The following is a 22,528-nucleotide window of genomic DNA, read 5'->3' as shown; positions in this document are numbered from 1 at the left end:
CTGCTGTTGACCCTTTCATCATGTTCCCAGGCATTTACATGCGATAACAATGTAGGGGCGAATTTTCCTTAGATCCCACTTCAAAATTGCAGGGAGACCATATGCTGTACGTCTGACAGGCAATAATTCAATTTGAAACAGCTATATTGCATTTGGAATGTAATTCACACAAACCATTTCTGTGCCTCCGCTGAAATTGAATGGGGGAAAGAATTAGAGGCTGACTTTCATGTGGAGATGGAGAGTGCAGCCAATTCCAAGTCTTATTGACAGAAAGACAAAAAATGACAGTATGAAACGCCGTCTCTGTGATGGCACTGCATGAGTAAATAGAAACCCTTTTCACAGCTTCATCACCAGCGTTGTTACAACCTCCCTCCTGCCTCAAAAAAGCCACAAAAAAATAAAGCGTTTTTTATTTTATTTATTTTTTTATTTCAACCACACGTTTTGACAAATTCCCATAAATCTATTTTGCTTTTGAGCTTCTAAGTGATGAGGAGTTTTTTTTATTTTTTTTTCACTCAGACAGCCAGTGATGCCGGATCACTAATCCCTTTTTGTCAGGTCAGACAACTTAGTGACCTGGCACTGAAGATGAAACTATTACTTTCCACAGTGACCCCAACACATCAATGCATCACACCAGTAAAGAAGAAGAACACATTTCTCCTCTCGCTCGCTCTCATTTCCTCTCTCTGGTTTGTTGTGAGAGGAAGATTTAGCCTGCTTTGGAATGGTGGAGCTCTCTGGCTCGCTATTTGATGTCGGGGTGAGGGAGAGAGAGAGAGAGGGAGAGAGAGCGGGCGAGTAAGGATAGAATAGAGTGGCTTTCAGTGTAGGGGGATCAGAGCTGCTTTGGTTCCCCAGCTCTGTCTCTTTGATCCATATCCCCAGGCCTGCCTGCCTGCCTCGCTAACTCAGGCCTCTGCTCGTGATTCCTGACAACTGTCGGCCTGAGATAAGGAGGTGGGGTGTGGGGATGTGGGGGGGTGGGGGGCCTCTTCTCACACTGCCCCCCCACCCCCCTGCACCACTACCACATACACGTCCATTAACACAGTAACCAAATTTTAAAAATCAATGACCGAATGTGTTGAATTATAATCAAGAAGCCCGGGCACGGAGCGAGCTGCCAGACAGTGAGGGGGGGAAAAATATCTTTGGGTTGTGACACCCCCCCCCACCCCCCCCACATCAAGCCCCTCCCCCCACATTAAAAAATAAAAACACCCCCCCATTCCTGTGCCCGTCCTCCTGCAGCCCCCCGACTCACAGTGTGTTGACACGGCTGCGTTCACCTGAATGTCAATGAGTGCGGTGCCTAATATTAGTCTCAGCTGCTATTAAAATTTGTAGTATTAAGCCCTTTGACTGGGCACGCTGTCAACTGGCACACTCCCATGTCAACAAATCAAAAAGGATGAGCGCATATATTTACATCATTCCCATACTGAGGAGGAGAGCAGGGGGATAGCTGTTAATTAGAAATCGGCTGAAAAACAGACTCTGCTTCAGTTTGGCAAGAAGCAAAGCAAGGAGCTTTATTGCAAATAAATAAATAAGAGACCTACTCAAGCAAGATGCCAGAAAGCAGAGGAATTTAAATCATATCCACTAATGGGATGTTGAATGTAGAATCTATTTTTTCTTTATTTCTCTTCTCCTAGAAGCTAAATGGAGCCCAGGCTGCCGTCCGACCCGCTGGGTGGCTAGAAAAGTGTTAAAGCACCTCTAGTTCCTGTGAAACTCCAAATTTATCTTATCAGTTTCTACAAACACATGTGCCATGACCACAGAGAATACCTGATTCTGATTGGCCAGAGGAAAAACCCTCACATCTCTGACATAGTGTCCCATCCAGCATTGAAAATGAATTCTCGTACCAGGATAGCAGGTAAATGCGTACGGCTGTCAGATCCTCTCCACAGATGATGTGTGATGCTGCTGCTGCATTCACAATTAAACAGACAAATATAAGAGAATGTGATTTACATTCATCTTGTATGACTAAAACAACCCCAGAGCATGAAGACTGAGGTCTAAAGGTAATAATGACGTCTCTACATCCAAGCTAGATGTGTTCATACACTTAACACTTTCCTGGAAAGCCTCTGATGGAGGTCTGTGTGTGCATTTTAACAATACATAGTCTTTGCATGGTATTGTTATAGTATATATATATATATATATATATATATATAAATAAGTATTTGCAATACTATGTAATGCTTATTACTATAGTACAGAAAAGTACATGATATCACTAGCTGTGAGGTAGAATATGCAGCTCACAGTTTTGTGAAACAAAGAGCAGAATATCCTCTGAAAATAACAGAACCTTACATGTGTGACTAAAAATACTGACAATACAAAACCTAACCTACCATCAGTAGTGGTTTCAACCAGAGTATTAAACATTTAATTTGTGAGGAATTGCATGGTGGGAAATTATACGTCGATTAATGTAATGACCGATATTGAAAGGGATCATCTGAGAGGTGAGAGAGTCAGTAAATGTGTAAATGTTGCTGTGATTAATAACACCAGAGCAAAGGTCATCAAACCTCCACAGCAGATGTCACCAGTATGGACCAGTGGGTCACCTGATGGTGATGCTAGATGAAACATCAGGGGGTAATCAACATGATTATCTTTTGGAGATTGGTATTCATAGAATATCAAGATTTCAGAGGCACAAATTCTCTCAAACGTCCTCTGATGTGCATTAACTGCTGAGGCAGCGAATGTGTCTCATCGTCTTTATGAAGCTGCAAAATAAGATGAACCAACCTGAACAAAGCGGGTACCAGTGCAGGTACAGGACCACACTGCCTGTTTTACAGCTCTAATGGATTTGCTGTATTATTCTGTGTCAGTAACTCTGGATACTGGAGGGTAAAGATAATGCAAAGCCAGTATAGATATTTCCACTTCACGTTTCTGTCTGTCTCCGCGAGGCGTTCAGGGCCCAGCTGCCCGCTGGTTCCAGCAGCGCTCTGCCTGTCAGCCTCCAGCTGAGAGCCATCTCTCTGTTTATTTACATGTCATTATGGTAGGAAGAGCAGATATTAACACTGTCAGCTGCTGTTTGACCTGACATCCCTCAGTGGGCCGACCCCCCGCTGCTTGAGCAAACAGCTCCTGCTCGCTTCCATCATCTGCCTTGACCTCAGCCTGCTCTGATAAAGAGCCACTTGGCCTGAAATCATTAAAGGTTACCAGTTAGTTTGGAGGAGATGTAGAGGAGGTAGAGGAGGGGGGAGGCATGGCTGGTGTTAGTGAGGAGCAGAGGATGATTAGAGTAGTGAATACTCCACCAGTTATCTCTCTATAAGCTGTTGGAGTATAAGTGTAACCCTCTCTTGGATGAGAGCCATGAGGAGAGCTTTAACCCTTGCTTAGTGTGAGGCCTTGCAGGAGTGGAACATGCAGCTACTCTTTGTTCTCACAGAAAGAAAAAGCCCAGATGTGGATGAACTGGTGCACAAACTGGTTACCTGGAAAGGCTGAATGATCTCCTGCTGAAACTGAATCACGTAGCGACACATTTACATTTCAGCAGCGGTTGAGTCTCAGAAAGATGAATACACACTTTAAGAACACAATTTCTGCACATAAAATTATATTTTATTATAATAAAATATTCAAATAGTCTCAAATAGAGGTGTAATTAAAGCATAGGTAAAGAACAGCGCTGATCAGTCAGTCAATACATTGATCAATTTAAAAAAGAATAAAAACAATCTAAATCAATTCAATTTGAGAATTAATAATTTTGTCTCCTTATTCTGTCTTTAATAATGTCTAAAATAAATGTTTAAAAGACTTTGAATTTAACTGTTTGGTATTTTATTTATTTTATTGCCTATCATGTGCCGTTTCAGTTCATTTGTTTCCCTCTTTGAAACTTGAATTTAAAGATGTAGAAGCTCTGTAGCGTCTAAAACTGAAATCTTAAGCAGCAGGAGCTCTGATTGGCCAGCTGTTATATGTCGGCAGGAGCCAGCTGTTTTGTGTTATTTTTAAAATGCATCACTTAAATGCTAATTTAACTAATCACATTATAATAGCCTTTTAAAACTGATTAATGTATCAGTTAATTACAATAAAATTAAACACTGTAAATGTCTATAATTATCACTCTGCTGCTCTGAGTTACAGTGACACTGATCTCATTCCCTCATCAATCACAATTATTTCTGCTTTGCTGTTTTTTTTCTATCAGAGTTAAGGTACCATCAGTGAATCTTAACAAAAAGGTCTAGCAGGAAAGTAGTGAAACATATGTGCAGGTAGTAGTAAGTTTACTGACAGAAGTTCAATGTTAAATAGAAAAAAAGACAAAGCAGAAGCAGCTGCAGTATGTTGAGTATTTTACTGATAACATTAGTGCTGCAGAATAAAAGTCTCCAATACAAAAAGGTTTTAAATGACGACCTGGCTCTCCGTGTGGTTAGGGTAAATAAAGGTCCTGACCACGATTTGACAATTTATAATTTGTCAAATCCAGCAATTAATTTTGTTCAGCTCGACCTTTCTTGTGCTTTTTAACAGCAGTTGACAAAAACTCTCAACTCAAGGTCCAGGAACAAGCTTCTTCCTGAGTTTTGGACCATAATCAACAGAGGCGGCAGCATCAACCACTTGCTACTCTTTATGGTGACTTTATGACTAAAAGTTGAGATTGACACTTGACCGTTTGATTGAAAGCCTCGGAACATGTGAGTAAGTGGACCTTGAGTTGATTTCAGCTGTCTTGAATGATTTGCTGTTTACAGACTACTGCAACGTTCAAAGACAGTAGTAAAATGTTCCATATCTCATGGTGGTATTCCCCACTTTAACATCACAGCGACGCTCACTCAGGTTCTCATTTAGTTAATCTTATTTCCTCTGATACATTTCTACAGGATATTTGTCATTGTTGCAGCTCTATATATTTAAATATGTCTTCGTCATAACAAATTGACATTTGATTTATTTTTCATCACTGATGGGGGGGGGGGGGGGGTTGGGATTTTCAGGATTACGGCCTCTGACGAATAAACACATCTGCTTGAAGTGAAATACCATTAATCTCATAATCACCTCTGATTGCATCAGATATTCTGCATTCAACGCTGACATGCTCCATGTGCTTTGCAATTACTGTCTGACTTACAATTCAATGGAAGACAGTGATAGATCCTGTATAACGCCAGCAGCATCTCAACATCAGCCTTAATCCCAGCTGCTGCGTCCGCCCACAACACGGGCTCAACCTGACACTTGGAGGTAAATCACAGTGATGTGTTGTAGTGAAAGTTAACATTAACAATAGGTTAACCCTCAATGTTGCATCCATCCATCCATCTGCCGAGTCAGGTGTCAGTGATCATGTTGGACTGCAGCTGGAATCAGTGGACAGGAGCCTGGCTGATACTGGTGGTTTAGACCAGTACTCATATTATGTAGCAGCCAATAGTTTTGGATAAGGTCCCTTTAATTTGGTTATTAAAGAATAGTGACCATCATATGTAGCGAGCGAGACGCCACTCTAACCTTTGTCAGTGTTCTCTGGTGGACAAACTATATATAGAGACTGTTTCTAAATGACCTCCAACACATCTTTGACATTTCTCTGCTGCTATTACTTTGTTTCATATCAGCTGACATAACACACATTATGACCCTGGTGGTATAACGACTCGCCCTTGTCCAACACATGTTCCCTTTCACACTGGTCTTGTTGGGATAGTGTCCCTGAGATAGAGTTAATCCAAGGAGAAGTGAGTCCTCATCCTTGAAACCTTTTCCCTTGTAAAAGTGAAATAATATGATTAGAGCAGAATGTAAATCCCGCATTTGTGTAGCTTGTCTATCAGTCACGTACACCTGTCCAGCAGTTTTCAGACCGTCTTTTTCATATGTGACAGCAGTAATTCTTGACTGCTTGACAGATAATTCAATCCTCGGTGTGTTTCTGTAGAGAAATCGCTTGTGACTCGTTTTCACTTGTCATGAATTTATTTCCTTTGTGGCAGAAAAACACGTTTCATGAGCCGTCAGAAGGTCCTGCAGGTTAAACTGAGCTAACCAAACACTTCTAGGACTGACAGACTCTAAAAGACACGTGATTAACAGACTCTGAGCAGCCACACACACACACGGCCTTTCGTGGTTTTTCACTCACTTGTACGTATGAAAAGTGATGGAAGTAGATTTGTGAAGAACGAAAGAAAGGATGTTGAGAGAGAGGTTTAAACTGTGCCTACTCTCACACCTCCACACACCTGGCCAATCACTGCGTGAAGTGGGTGAGAGTGTCAAGATTGTCTGTTTTGAAAAGTAACAAGAATTGTAAGTTTCAGATTTCCCACCATTTCCACCATCAGACAGGTGTGAAGGGAGGGAGGTTCAATAATCCTGTTCAATAATCTGACAAGCACTTTGTTTGAAGCATATTGTCATCTTCCACCTTTCACCTACACTACCTGATGTAGGTCTCATAAGGCCCGAAAATCCCTCAACAGTCTTTCAGGTCAACATTTAGGAACTCAGCAAGTTTCCAAATATCATCTAAACAGTTGAGCAGAAATATGAAAGGTTGGTGGTGCACTGGGCACCATAACAAACCATTGAGTTTACCTTACAAAACATCCTGGCCTTCTGATGAAAAGCATTACTTGTTGTTTATTCTCTTTGGAGAACAAATATCACTGTGATCAGATGGTAACCTGACACACTCTATCACCATCTATCAACATCTATCACCATCTATCACCATCGATCACCATCGATCACCATCTATCACCATCTATCACCATCTATCGCCATCTATCGCCATCTATCAACATCTATCACCATCGATCACCATCTATCACCATCTATCAACATCTATCAACATCTATCACCATCGATCATCATCTATCACCATCGATCACCATCTATCGCCATCTATCGCCATCTATCGCCATCTATCAACATCGATCACCATCTATCACCATCTATCAACATCTATCAACATCTATCAACATCTATCACCATCGATCACCATCTATCACCATCGATCGCCATCTATCGCCATCTATCGCCATCTATCAACATCGATCACCATCTATCACCATCTATCAACATCTATCAACATCTATCACCATCTATCACCATCTATCAACATCTATCAACATCTATCACCATCGATCATCATCTATCACCATCTATCAACATCTATCACCATCGATCACCATCGATCACCATCGATCACCATCTATCACCATCTATCACCATCGATCACCATCTATCACCATCTATCGCCATCTATCGCCATCTATCAACATCGATCACCATCTATCACCATCTATCAACACCTATCAACATCTATCACCATCGATCATCATCTATCACCATCTATCAACATCTATCACCATCTATCACCATCTATCAACATCGATCACCATCAATCATCATCTATCACCATCTATCAACATCTATCACCATCTATCACCATCGATCACCATCTATCACCATCTATCACCATCGATCACCATCTATCAACATCGATCACCATCTATCACCATCTATCAACATCTATCACCATCTATCACCATCTATCACCATCTATCACCATCTATCAACATCTATCACCATCGATCATCATCTATCACCATCTATCAACATCTATCACCATCTATCACCATCTATCAACATCTATCACCATCGATCATCATCTATCACCATCTATCAACATCTATCACCATCCATCACCATCTATCACCATCGATCACCATCTATCAACATCGATCACCATCTATCACCATCTATCGCCATCTATCGCCATCTATCACCATCTATCAACATCTATCACCATCTATCACCATCTATCACCATCTATCGCCATCTATCAACATCTATCACCATCGATCACCATCTATCACCATCTATCAACATCTATCACCATTAATCACCATCTATCACCATCTATCAACATCTATCACCATCTATCACCATCGATCACCATCGATCACCATCTATCACCATCTATCACCATCTATCGCCATCTATCGCCATCTATCAACATCTATCACCATCGATCACCATCTATCACCATCTATCAACATCTATCAACATCTATCACCATCGATCATCATCTATCACCATCAATCACCATCTATCGCCATCTATCGCCATCTATCGCCATCTATCAACATCGATCACCATCTATCACCATCTATCAACATCTATCAACATCTATCAACATCTATCACCATCGATCACCATCTATCACCATCGATCGCCATCTATCGCCATCTATCGCCATCTATCAACATCGATCACCATCTATCACCATCTATCAACATCTATCAACATCTATCACCATCTATCACCATCTATCAACATCTATCAACATCTATCACCATCGATCATCATCTATCACCATCTATCAACATCTATCACCATCGATCACCATCGATCACCATCGATCACCATCTATCACCATCTATCACCATCGATCACCATCTATCACCATCTATCGCCATCTATCGCCATCTATCAACATCGATCACCATCTATCACCATCTATCAACACCTATCAACATCTATCACCATCGATCATCATCTATCACCATCTATCAACATCTATCACCATCTATCACCATCTATCAACATCGATCACCATCAATCATCATCTATCACCATCTATCAACATCTATCACCATCTATCACCATCGATCACCATCTATCACCATCTATCACCATCGATCACCATCTATCAACATCGATCACCATCTATCACCATCTATCAACATCTATCACCATCTATCACCATCTATCACCATCTATCAACATCTATCACCATCGATCATCATCTATCACCATCTATCAACATCTATCACCATCTATCACCATCTATCAACATCTATCACCATCGATCATCATCTATCACCATCTATCAACATCTATCACCATCCATCACCATCTATCACCATCGATCACCATCTATCAACATCGATCACCATCTATCACCATCTATCGCCATCTATCGCCATCTATCACCATCTATCAACATCTATCACCATCTATCACCATCTATCACCATCTATCGCCATCTATCAACATCTATCACCATCGATCACCATCTATCACCATCTATCAACATCTATCACCATTAATCACCATCTATCGCCATCTATCAACATCTATCACCATCTATCACCATCGATCACCATCTATCACCATCTATCACCATCTATCACCATCGATCACCATCTATCAACATCGATCACCATCTATCACCATCTATCAACATCTATCAACATCTATCACCATCTATCACCATCTATCGCCATCTATCACCATCTATCAACATCTATCACCATCTATCACCATCTATCACCATCTATCGCCATCTATCAACATCTATCACCATCGATCACCATCTATCACCATCTATCAACATCTATCACCATTAATCACCATCTATCGCCATCTATCAACATCGATCACCATCGATCACCATCTATCGCCATCTATCAATATCGATCACCATCGATCACCATCTATCGCCATCTATCAACATCTATCACCATCTATCCCCATCTATCGCCATCTATCAACATCTATCACCATCGATCACCATCTATCACCATCTATCAACATCTATCACTATCTATCACCATCTATCGCTATCTATCGCCATCTATCACCATCTATCACCATCTTACCTTGCAAGATCATGAGATCAGAATCCTCAGAGGACACTGGACCACCAGTGGTTCGGACCAATCAGTGTTCTGACACAAGTGCGTAACTTGAAGCCTGACTAGATGGATTCTCGTGTGAATCCAGCTGCCTCGCCAGGTAAATCAGATGATGCTGAGCAGCCTGACACTGGTATGATATCATCTCTGTAATATTGCAACAGTAGTCCTGATCCTCACTCAGGTATTTACCAAGAGTGATACTGTGGAATGGGACAGCCTCAGTTGAGTGAACTTAATTTCAATAAACCAACAGACGTTTTACAATATTTGAACCACACACAAACAATATACAAGACTTAAAGCTATAATATAACACTGCTTGAGACGTCATAGTGGAGTCAGTGCAAAAAGCAAAATTGTCCTTACATTAACCACAGATGCGTCTTTTTTCTACATAAATATAGAAAATGCTGTAAAAAAAAAAAAAAGAATTGGAAATTTGATGTACAGTGTTCTCTATAACTATCTGTAGCGCTCTCAGCCTCTGTGCTTAACATACAAAAATAGAGCCGTTAAGACACTCAAGACACAGATATAGAAATACCAAGTGCGCTGTTCTGACAGGTCATGACACATTGGACCCTAATACAGTAAACGATTCAAAGAGTGTTTTAAAGTAGAGTCTTGAGAGGCTGAAGATGGTAGTGTGTGGCACAGAGATAACCCTGGCACATCTGCACACCTCTGTCCTCCTCTCATCTCTTCATCTCTTAAAGACTCCTCACACTGTTTGACCTGGAGGTTTATCACCTCATCCACCTTCTGTCTATCTGAGTTTTTTGAGTCTGTGTTTCACTGGCTTTCACCCTTTTAGTGAGGAGATGACCTTGACTCACGTAAAGCACATCGTTGTTCTCTATTCAACATCTCTACGGTTTCATTCTGTATCTATAGGAGGACAGGCAGACCGAGCACTTTGCACAAGCTCAATATAACCCACCTGTTCATTTCTCACTTATAATTATAAACTATGCACCAAATCTGGTGCTGCATGTAATGTTTGCATACTGAGTCTTTAACTTGTATGGTTAGTTATGTTTGAAGTTACACATAAGTACATTACAGCAGCTTGCATTACTGCATATTTACAGTTTAGTGGGTTGTTTTTATCATTTTCAGACCTGTTGCAGTATCTGAGTCAGTATCTCATTCATTCTGACACTGTTGCAGAGGTCAAACATGTGTCTGTATGGGTCAACCATCCTTCATGACCCTCCTCTAGACCAGGGTTGGATGCAGGTTGGCTTGGTTTAACTGGTATTGCTACCAGGAATTATGATGATACTGGTGTTTAACCATCATTTAATTGACTCAACAAAAAAAGAGACAGAAAGAGAGAGAGAGAGAGAGAGAGAGAGAGAGAGAGAGAGAGAGCATGTAGATAGACAGAGGGGAGACACTGAAACTTTACTTTTATCTGCAAATGATTGAATGTAATTCAGTTTAATCTCTGCTAACAGTGAGAAACAGGGTAACAGCTGTCTCACATGAACGGGTCAAACAAGCATTGAGTAGATCCTCCTCACAGGTGTTCCTGCTGTCTGAAAGAGGTTTGATTGAATGACATGAAACCGTGTGCTGCTGTGCACACATTTTGACACCAGTGGTCATCACGTGGATGTTGTCTTGGAGAAATGCTTGCTGGGAATGTTTTGAGAAGCCCTGAGTTAACTACTAGCTACAATAGCTGTAAGTACGAGTATCAGTAACTATCAGTGGGCTGCAGCTGCAGAAGAAGACTGAGTACAGAAAGCAACAAAGAAGAGAGTTTCCTCTAACATAGCAGCGTCATTGGTTAGCGTCAGTAATATCATGGTTACTGTTGCTGTAGTTTAGGGACTTTCAGCCTGAACACTGGGCTCCTGTTTTCACATTAAAGGGTCAGGTCACCCAGATACTTATACTTAACTATACTATACTTTACTTGACCACTAATTTAACCAGGCAGGACTGGCCACCGGGCATACCAGGCAGTCTGCTGGTGGGTTGATGGGTCTGTTTTAGCCCTAGCCCACAGAGCAGGCGGAGATGACATGAATGGTCCACTGGTTTATCTCTTATCTGATATCTGCCCAATCACATCCACACTCTTCCCCTTCTCGAGCTGAGAGACTCAGACAGAGACAGAACGAATGATGGTGCAGTCAGAAGCAGAGCAAGAGTGAGGGAACAAAAAAGGGGCAAAGGAGGTATAGAAAAATTTAAATCTTTAGAGCTGGAGGCAGCAAAATGTGCTAAACTCCCAAACATGTTTGCTGCAGTAGCAGCAGCAGCAGCAGCAGCTAATCTGCAGCAGGTGCAAGACATGCGCCATGAGCAGTGTGTGCTGAGTGATGAGGGAGGAAGAGAGAGACAAAATCCAGCAGTACAGACAACCAGAGAGACAAAGTGTAGGAGCAGTAACCATATGTATAGTTTAGCATCAGTGCTAAAGATGCTTTCTTTGAATCTAACATGATTATCATCACAGATATATCAGCTCCTATATCTCCAAAGTTGAAGTGAATTAAATTAATTTATTTGTAATCAAAGGTGAACTCATCTGCAAAGCTTTCATGAAGCATCTTTCTACATGTAACAACAGTAGTTTACTAAACATAAACATAACAAGAGCAACGATGAATGATGCTTCAAATATTAATAAACTATTTTAATCAAACACTCCAGTCCAATCAACCAGTAAATGTGTTAGAGTCAGTCAGTTAATTCATTTCAAACATGTAAAAATAGAAAACAGACAAAAACAATAATAACAATAAAAGTCAATAAACACATTCTCGTTAACAATACAAATTAAATATGACATGTTTGAAAAGGAGTAGAAAGAAGTTTATGTGTTTATGTTCTATTAAAGCCTTTATTTAGTCATGTAAACCAGATTGTTTACACTCTAAACACCTGAAATAAATGATATAGCATCACATAGTAAAGAAAGCAACAGAGTCAAAAAACAAAGCTCACAATAATATTAAAATATGAAGATCATATAAAATAAATAAGCTACAAATCACTGAGTGATGTCGTTCCATCATAAGTTTAGAAAGGATTTATAATCTGTTTCCTCATTGTGTAAACTACACACACACATCCTGTAGATATACATTCAGTATTCCAGTAGGTTTCCTTTGCATCACATCATGAGAGACTACGTTCACATTGACTACCAGTATGTTCTTTATGTCCGACTGGTGTGACTGAGTGTAATGGTCAAAGTATCATGTTCCAGTATGGTTGAAAGCTTTTACATGATATTATCTACTATGAGCTCAGGTCTGAGTGTGAAGAATAAACAGCTCAGTTAGTTCTTGACTGAGCTCACAGCTCAGCTCTAATATCCCAGCTCCTCTCTGTCACTGGGAGGAACCCTGGTGCTTTCTCATATTATGGTTGTCCAAATATTTCACCCGGTGATCCAAGTGCCTTTAATTGATGTCAGTGAGTTTATGCTAAATATGAAGATTTGAATAAATTCCACTTTCAAGCAACACAATGGGCCGCTCCGCGGTGACAGGCCACCTCCTTGTTGCCCTGAAAGGAAGTGTCAGGCTGCTAGAAACCCCTCACCTCCTCGCCCATGTTAGGCTTTGACACCTCCTGGGGTCCTTGAGGCTCTACCCCTCTTCCCTCTCCATTTCTCTATCTCTCTTCCACTCGTTCTCTCTCTCCTCCCCCTTTTCTCTGTGTTCTCTCTGAATCTGTACCGACATTAACAGGCCGGCCAGGTTTTCATGGCCCCTGAATCGCTTACAAACTAACAACTAACACAGCAACAGACAGAAAACAGGCCAACAGTAAAGAAAACACGGATAACATAAATGTTCTATATGGTGAAGCAGGACTAAGGGAACTGGTTTAAATGGGTCTTCATTACAGTCCACTATTAGCATAACAAGCTGACTGTGGCTTAATGTGGGACCAGGAGTTGACTGTGGGCAGAGAGGTTGAATCTCCCCTGCTAGTGGATTTTGTTGTACTTGGTAACCAGCGTTGTCGTTGACTCAAGAAAATATAATGAAAGTGTTTTTGAGTTCAGAACAATAAAGAAAATGTAATTTTCTTATTCACTGGCCAATAATATCATCGTCACCGATACGTTGTGCTTCCATATTCAATAGAAACAGACAAATTAGTCTAAATGAACTATTAAAGAAATGACTGGAAGGTTTTTCTACATCTAGACTGATGATCTGAATGAAAGATATGAAATAACTGATTCAATTCTGTTTTTAATGCTTTGACAATAATTCTGATATCTGTATTGATTAATGAAGGAGAGTGGTATCTGCTACATAGAGTTGGGTATGTATTTGGTATTTCAGGGTAGTTTGCCTGATAGATTGTGAGACATCGTGTGTTTGACATTTTGGCCTGATGGTGAAACTAAAAACAAAAAGCTCAGGTGGTCACAAAGATCATGAGGACTCAGCATCAAGGAGCAGCTGCCATGGTAACAGACTGATGCTGCTGTAATGATAACTACATGATCCATTCCTGGTTTATTCTGTTGCATTTCCCATTTTGAAAATCTTGAAATCTTTGCTATGATACAAATGAAATGAATTGACTTACATGGCACCTTTTTGTTGTTCCCAACTGTATAATTTTGATGTGAGGTTCTTAGTCGTGGTTGTTGTTGTATAATAAATATGTCTTCCTGTTTGTCTGCAGGTGATGAGCATCCTGAGTAACACCAGCGGTGTTTCCTCACAGCCGCAACACGACTTCTCCATCTCACCGCTCCACAGCGCCTTGGATTCCTCTCCGTCCAACGCCATCTCAGCCAGCTGCAGCCAGCGTTCAGCCGACGCCTCCATTAAGACGGTGGACAGCCTCCCGTCATCTCAGTCCTACTGCCCCCCCACATACAGCGCCACCAGCTACAGCGTGGACCCAGCTGTGGCGGCCGCCGGCTACCAGTACAGCCAGTACGGCCAGAGTAAGTCCTGCTGTGTCCAGGGTTGGAGTTAGACTTCACACTCTTCACTAACGTGCACAGTGTTGCTGTTTGATGTTTAAATGTTACAGAGCTCTCACTGTCTTTTAGAGGAAAAAATACATTTATACATAAATCAAACGTGGCTTTTTTCTGGAACTGCACCATGACATACATGACAAACATACCCAAGATACAGACGTGTGATTTCATGTGTTGAAATTACATTACTGATATCTGTAAGGATATGAGATCTACAGGTCTACAGTCAGCTCCTGTATTCAGTCTGTGAGACAGACGGTGGATCCACAGGTTGTTTTGGTGAAGCAGACAGAGACAGAGCTGCGACTCTGCGCTCTGATTTAAAAACTCTCTGATAGAAAGTAGTCAGCTGATCAATACCGATACACCAATATATCAATACCTGCTGTCCTTCCTCTCACATCCCCTCCTGACTGTGACTGACTGTAAGAACTCCTACATGTCGCTCTGAGTAACGATCACAACAGTGTAAATGTAGATGAGTCACCGTCACCTGAGCAGATCAGATGGTGACTCGGTCGCTATAGTTACTAGATGATGGGATATGTTGTGTGAGGTGAAGTCACCTTCACACGACTGAAGTTTCAGCATCAACGTGTGTGTTGCTGCTGTATGTCGTCATAACAACATCAACATCATAATACAATAAATATTGTCATATGACAAATGTCTAGATTTATTCCAGTATTATCATGAATGACATGATATGGTACATCCCTAATGGCAACTAGAACATAATTATGACAAATGAATATCCATTAATAAATAATAAAACTATAGTTAAGCAGGTCTGTGACAGGACATGCACACTAAAAGCCCGTTCACCAGCACGTCCTCACACTCCTGCTCTCTGCCTCACTACATGAGCAGCTGTTAGCTAACGAGCTCAACATATCAACTTATAAACTGATGATCACGACTTGTTGTGGAGAAGAATCAGTAAACGCAGGTTTAGACATTATCACAGATTATCTACAGTACGTCAGCCTGGCAGCTACAACATGGTTACAGTCAGAGACAGTCAGACTGCTGCAGGAACATCAACACCTTCGCTACATAAAAAGCTCTTTGTCGGCATTAACACTGGATCGTGAAGTGTGGAGCTCCAGTAAGGCTGTAATTCATTAAAGGATCACTCCAGTCTGCTACAACTCGGCTCTTAATTATGTTGATAACGATGAGATGTTCCATTAAACCGTAGACTCGTCTGATATGATGATACGATATGATCGCCAACATTACAGCTATAATATGTTTAAATATGTTTCTTAAAGAAAACGTCTGTGATGCCATAAATGATCCCTCTCTGCGTTGCCCTCCACCCCCACCTCTCCCTCCTGCAGACTGACTTAACTTCAGACATTTGACTCTTCACTTGTTCTAATTCAGGAAGCACCTGACAGATTAAAGTGCATACTGTCAAAATAGCTGAGGTGTGTGTGTGAGTGTGTGTTTGTGCATGTGCATGCGTGTTAGTGTGTGTTATCAGGCTCTATCTCGGAGGCAGAAGACTCTCAGTGTGACTGCTCAACAGGGATTTAAGGTATAAATCTGGTTGACAGGAAAAAAACAGCTTCCTTTAGAGGGCCTCACTAAACCCCTGTGAAACACATATACACAAACACACACACACACACATACACACACACACACACACACTGCTCCCCCACCAGTTGTCTGGGTGACTGGCACCTTGGCAGACAGACCTGCCCACCCATAGGTGCTCTTCTTTCTCCCAGTCCTCAGAAGAGAGTGACAGCTTCCTTTCTGTGCACACTAGCATCCTAACTGACACGCCATACTTATCTCCACCCCCCCCTCCGATAGCCACAACACACACACACACACACACACACACACACACACACACACACACACACCCAAACACACCATGTCACATCATATCTGCTGTCAGCCCTCCTCTCTCTCTCTCTCTCTCTCTCTCTCTCTCTCTCTGCTGCACTACAACAGACAAGTTATCAGCAGCTGAACCAGGGAGGGCCAACATCCATCCACCAGTCTCACAGAGCACTACGCTGAGCATTAATGCCAGCTACCTGTCTGTCTGTCTGTCTGTCTGTCTGTCTGTCTGTCTGTCTGTCTGTCTGCTAACCTTAACTAAGAGCTGCCACTGCCTGAACATAACTATCATATATTTACTGGTTATGATCCAGCTCCAGGCCATGACGGTTCTACTCAAAATCAATCAATTATATTTATTTTTTAAAGAAATTGCAACAAAATATGAATGTAATGTGTGAAACAGTCAGTCAGTGGATCAGTGGTGAGTGGATGTGTGTAACACAAACAAACAAACACAAACAAACAAAAGAAAACATGGAAGACTGATCTGCTGTTGCAGTTAAGTCATATATGAACGTAAGAGACAGGGTTGTACAAACATGTCAGAGCCACACTGTTGCCCCGGGTAACATGTTCCTTCATCATCATCAACATCATCATAGTTTTATCCTTTAACACTTTATCTGTTAGTGTGAAGGATGATTCAAACATTTAATATCATTTTCATGTTAAATGCAACATAACATGCTTCAGGTAGACTGAGATGATGATGAACTCCTCTTCCTCTCTCTCCTGTCTTCCTCAGCTGCTGTGGATTATCTGGCCAAGAACGTGGGCCTGTCCAGCCAGCGCAGGATGAAGCTCACCGACCACTCGGCTGTACTGGGACTGCTGCAGGTCGAGACGGGCCAGGCCTACTAGTACTCACCCGACATATTTAAACAACATGGCACCTGGTCACCAGCACAACCCACACCTCCTGCTACCATCCATACAAATCTCCCAGCGAGCATGTGTGTGTGTGTGTGTGTGTGTGTGTGTGTCTACTGACTATACATGGGCCTGATATTTAGCTTTTTTATTCTTTATTCTCCGAGGTTTAAGGAGTGACTGATCCGAGCTTTCAGCATTCCCCACGGGACCAAATCCACATGAAGTGTGTGTTTTTTAATTTTTATATGTTGTTCATATTGCATCAAACTTTGTACACAGCGTCAGTGTGTCTAACTTTACTGGATATATATCTATAAATTAGTGATATAAACAATTAGAATGTGAACATTGAAACACTGAAACAAAAGGAAAGCAGCTACATCTCTCCTCCTTCCTCGTCTTCTTCATCGGAGCGTTCAGACTGAACAGTCACAGATTTTTAACAGTTTCAACTCACATGGACGTGTTTTGCCTAAATTCCCGACACCCGGAGTGAATTCACATGTTTGCATTGAAACTGACATTAAATGAAATTTTGCACTTTTAAAATTTCCTCCATGTTGAGTCAACACAGCCTGGTTACTCTACTGGGTCTCCTCTTCCTCCTCCTCCTCCTCCTCCTCCTCCTCACCTTCTTTGACTTTTATTCATTGACATATGTTTCTGGTTTTGTTGTCAGACGACTGCACCAGTGATTTGATTGTGGCTCATGTACCTCAAATCAGAGTGAGTTGTGCTTCTGAGCAACAAAAACAGGACTCTCAGCTGCTTTTTAAACAGTTTTTAAGGGTTTTTTAAAATCACCTTGAGAGGAAAACATTCTGGATCAACACTTTCTAATCTGAACTTTATAGATACTGACTATCAGCATTGGCATTGGCAGATATTGGCAGCTTACAAAGAGAAACCATGTATCAGCCTATAGGAACGTGTGTGTGTGTGTGTGTGTGTGTGTGAGGGAGATGAACACCTCTTTAGCAGACTGATGCGGATTCATTCAGCCATTCCTGAAGAGACGTTTCTGTTGTGACTCTGCAGTCCTTCTTATCAGCAACAAGACCTTCTGAGGAGCTTTGGTCATAGTTGGAGGTCAAACAAGCTCCTGACTGAGCAGCTGACATGCAGCGTGAGGATCAAACCCCCCCCCCGCTGGGTTGAAACTGGACATTTCTCCAGGCAGTTTGGTACCAATCATTACGATCCTATTCTTTCTTTTCATTTCTTCTGATTCTTGTTGATTTAATGTCTACTGCATTCATGTATCATTGAGAAACAACCACTGGGTAGTACTATGGCAAGCCCACTTTTCCATGAAATCACACAGAGCTTCTCATAATCTGCCCGTGACAACTAAACTATGGTTGATTATTGGTTGAAGATACATTCCCTAATTTTGCTGTGTCTGTGTTTGTGCTGAAATCCTAACATTTCCTCTGAGCTCACTGTTGATGTGTTGAAACTCACCACATTTATATAGTGCTTTAATCCAAAGCGCTTTATGATGTTGTTCCTGCTTCTCACACTCACACACCAGTGGCAGCACGTCACTGTGCAGTAATTAGAGGTTCAGTATCTTGCTGAAGGACACTTGGACATGTGGACTGGGGGGGTCAGGGATGGAACCAGTGGACCTTCTGAGCCACAGCTGCCCCGTTTCAATACAACAGTGAGCTGAGAGAAAACTGTAACAAAACCAGTGGAGCATATCTATAAATGAAGATACCATAAATTCTTTATATACCTCAACTGCAGAGAGAAGCAGGCCTATATAAGAGATTTGTAAAAGTATATTTTATATGTTAGTAAGAAGCCTCCCTGTTTCCTGATCTGCTCCTCTTAATTTGCTGTCAGTGTGAACTCAACACTTCCTCCATGTTGACCTGTTGTCTTGATTAATTCAATATACAAGCACACAGATTCCTTACAAACCCAACTGATTTCAATTTGTCTCACTTTGCCGTTCTTTTGATCGCTATTAAGTCAGTGAAACTCAGCACTTCCTGCACAAATGTTTCAAATTAAAAGCCTTCCAGCAGCTCAAAGGGCATAATTCTCCTGCTGTCCTACCAGGCTTTTAATGTGATATATCTGCAGGGAGACCTGTGACAATGACAACTGTATTAAGCAGAGTGGTGATTATGAGTGATGTTCCATGTCAGACGTTATAATATTTATACTTATACCCCTTCAGCTGCCTTTATTTATACCGAACACGTGTGTCAGATAATCAGAACTGGTTCATACTGTCGTGATATCTTCACATTTGGCAGATGCTTTTATCCAAAGCAGCATCTCTGAAGGTTACAAGTAAACGAATGGCAAACTGACTAGTCACAATGTAGAGACACGTCATAAAGGAATCACACATATCAGTAATGTCAACCTTAAAACCAGTAAAGTGGTTTGCCATAGTAGTACAAACTACAAACTGCACCAGTTCCCTGAAGCATTCCAGTGAGGATGTGTTACACATTCAGACAGAGGGAGGTTTCTAATCACCCCCACTGACCAAAGGGAAAACTCCTCGCCATTCCGCTCCAAGCTCCCTACTGGACCTGCTGCACTGCTCAGGAGAGCGCTGTGTTCTGCTCTCCAGTGGAACCAGTTTGAGGTTCATGGACTGGAGGAGAAATGGAGACCAAACAGAGAATCACTCCCCTAAATATATAAAAAATATTCCAATAATCAAAATGCGTTTCTGCATCAGGAAAGTTGTCTTTTGTTTTTCTTTCCCTCTTTGTGCTGTATCTGATGACAGTCCAGAGAGACACTCATACCCCCTTTCACCAAGATAGACCTGCTGCTAGAGCTGCTGCTGGTTCAACTAGTGAACCCTCTAAGAACCTGCCTGCTTTTCCACTACAGAGCCAAGTCGCTACACAACTGTACTAACGCCAACTAAAGCACTTCACACCCCAACATAGCAGGTGGCGGTAATGCACCTTAACGCACTTACATAAACAATGTACAACAACAATGGCGGACTACATCAGAGCTTTACTTTCTCTTAGTACATGTTCACAGTTTGGCTGTTTGAACTAACGCACTACATCCTCAATCAGTATGTGCTGCCTACCAGATGAATGATTAAGTACCAGCAACTGAACTATACTCAAGCAAGACAGTCATGTGATACAGCCATGTGACTGTATCACATGACTGATGGCCATCTCACCCAAACGTTCCAAACAGACGTTATTTGGATAAACTGACCACATATTAACAGCTTTTAGCCTGGCTCAAGATCTCCACCATTATGGCAATCCATTTTGGTTGTGATTGGACACGATAATCCCGCCCCCAACCCCTGATGTAAGTGGTTCTTTGTTCTGGACCTGCAAAGTGTTGGTGCCGCTCTGGAACCAGTTCTCCCAGCTGAGAAGTTTGGCTGGTTCAAGATTAGGCACCGGCTCTGAACCGGATCTCGAACGGCATTGGTGGAAAAGGGGTATCAGTGTTTAATCTGCTGCTCGTGTGACCGTCATGAATTTCAAGATGATGCCATGAAATTAAACTGAGTTCATCTCCATTCCCGCTGGACGCTGGTGTCCATGACTGCCCTGTGGTGACTGACGGATGCAGAGGCTTTTATAATATCATCTGTCTGCATCAACAGCCAGGTGTCTGTGGACGCCGGCTCTGTTAACCTTGTGTATATACATTTTTTCATTGACAGCAAACCAAGGAGAACATTAAGGATCAAATGTACAGATATGCCCATTCACCCCCCACCCCTCCTGTTTACCTCTTGGTCAGTGTTCAAATTACATCGTGGCTTTTTTGGGGGGAGGGGGGGTGGAGGGTGTATTAAAAGCAAAGTCTACATATCAAATTAAACACACAGCTTATTATGTTCAGATCAGTGTTTTGGGGGCGATACATCACCATTTGTTCCAACATAACCTGCTAATCTGAGACCCGATTCACACACAATCACATAAATCTACAAAACATTATTGACACACATATAAACGACCCATGACAGGACACACAGGATTGATCTTATATCACTGATTGCAGCGTTACAAATGGTTATTTATCAGTTTTCTGAGAACCCCCCCCCCCCCAACTCTATTAGGGCTATTAGGGGAGCTGATCCCCCAACTGCCCTGTAATGCGAACACTGCCCTCGGTCCTTTCTCTGCTTGTTTTGTTCAGTTTTCTGTTTGGCATGTGTGTATGTTGCCATCGTATTATTTATTCTACCTGTATGAAGTATTAGACTAGTGGGAAATTTGTATTGGCATTTACTCCCCTCAGCCTGTTGGTGTGTCAAATGTACTGGCCTAACTGTCTGTTCATTAAAGCTCTACAACTGGACCAAGACCACAGGGCTCTGCTGGCTTCTTGTCCTGGTTGTTTTATTATTATTTATATACTCATTGGGAGCATGTACAGTGTTAAACATTAATGTTACCATTTGATGTACAGAGTTAGCTTATAGCTCATTTTCACCTGCAGTCAAAGCAAAAAACACACAGAACACATAATACAACAGCAGTTAGGATGGAAATAGAAGAAAAATGATTCAGTGTAGCATGTTTGAGATTTGAGCCATTTATTCAACTGTTTCATACAGATTATTGGTAATCAATGAGACTGTTCACCGATATTAAGAACAATTTACATTTGCAGTAAAAATGAAAATCTTGGTGTCAAAATTTAGAACAGATGATTTGCAGGATTATACTTCATTTATTACAGCAAAACCGCTTTGGAGCCTTTAGTTGGTTTCAATTAGGCTATTTAAATGCAGTGGTGTACATTTACTTAAGTACTGTACTTCACTACAGTTTTGAGGTACTTGTACTTTACTTGAGTATTTCCATGTGATGCTACTTTCTACATTTCAGAGGGAAATATTGTACTTTCTACTCCACTACATTTATTTGACAGCTTTAGTTACTTTTCAGGTTAAAATTTTACATAAAATAACATAATGATGACAACAGACTGTTGAAGATTAAACCAGCAGTTCTCAAACTTTTTAGCTTGTGGCCCCTTACAATAAAATCAGTGTTTATTTGTGTCTCTTTGTCATGTTTCAGATGTCTTGGAGTTGTTCCACCAAAGA

The 22,528-nt window shown here is 41.4% G+C and overlaps 1 protein-coding gene across 7 annotated transcripts in view; it reads left to right on the top strand.

Moving 5' to 3' along the window:
* The window catches only part of LOC122982654 (paired box protein Pax-7-like), a 66,288-nt gene extending 44,508 nt beyond the window's left edge, over window positions 1-21,780 (top strand). For all 7 annotated transcript variants that reach the window (XM_044352102.1, XM_044352100.1, XM_044352101.1 and 4 more), the window contains 2 exons: window positions 14,412-14,679; window positions 17,327-21,780. In XM_044352102.1, coding sequence (XP_044208037.1) covers window positions 14,412-14,679; window positions 17,327-17,442 — 384 coding nt within the window. In that variant the 3' untranslated portion in view covers window positions 17,443-21,780. The remainder of the gene's footprint in view (window positions 1-14,411; window positions 14,680-17,326) is intronic.
* Window positions 21,781-22,528: the final 748 nt, after the last annotated feature.

Source organism: Thunnus albacares, chromosome 5, assembly GCF_914725855.1.
Source record: "Thunnus albacares chromosome 5, fThuAlb1.1, whole genome shotgun sequence".
Taxonomy (NCBI): domain Eukaryota; kingdom Metazoa; phylum Chordata; class Actinopteri; order Scombriformes; family Scombridae; genus Thunnus; species Thunnus albacares.
Note: the sequence above shows the minus strand (reverse complement) of the source record. Positions and strands in the feature narration are given on the sequence as shown.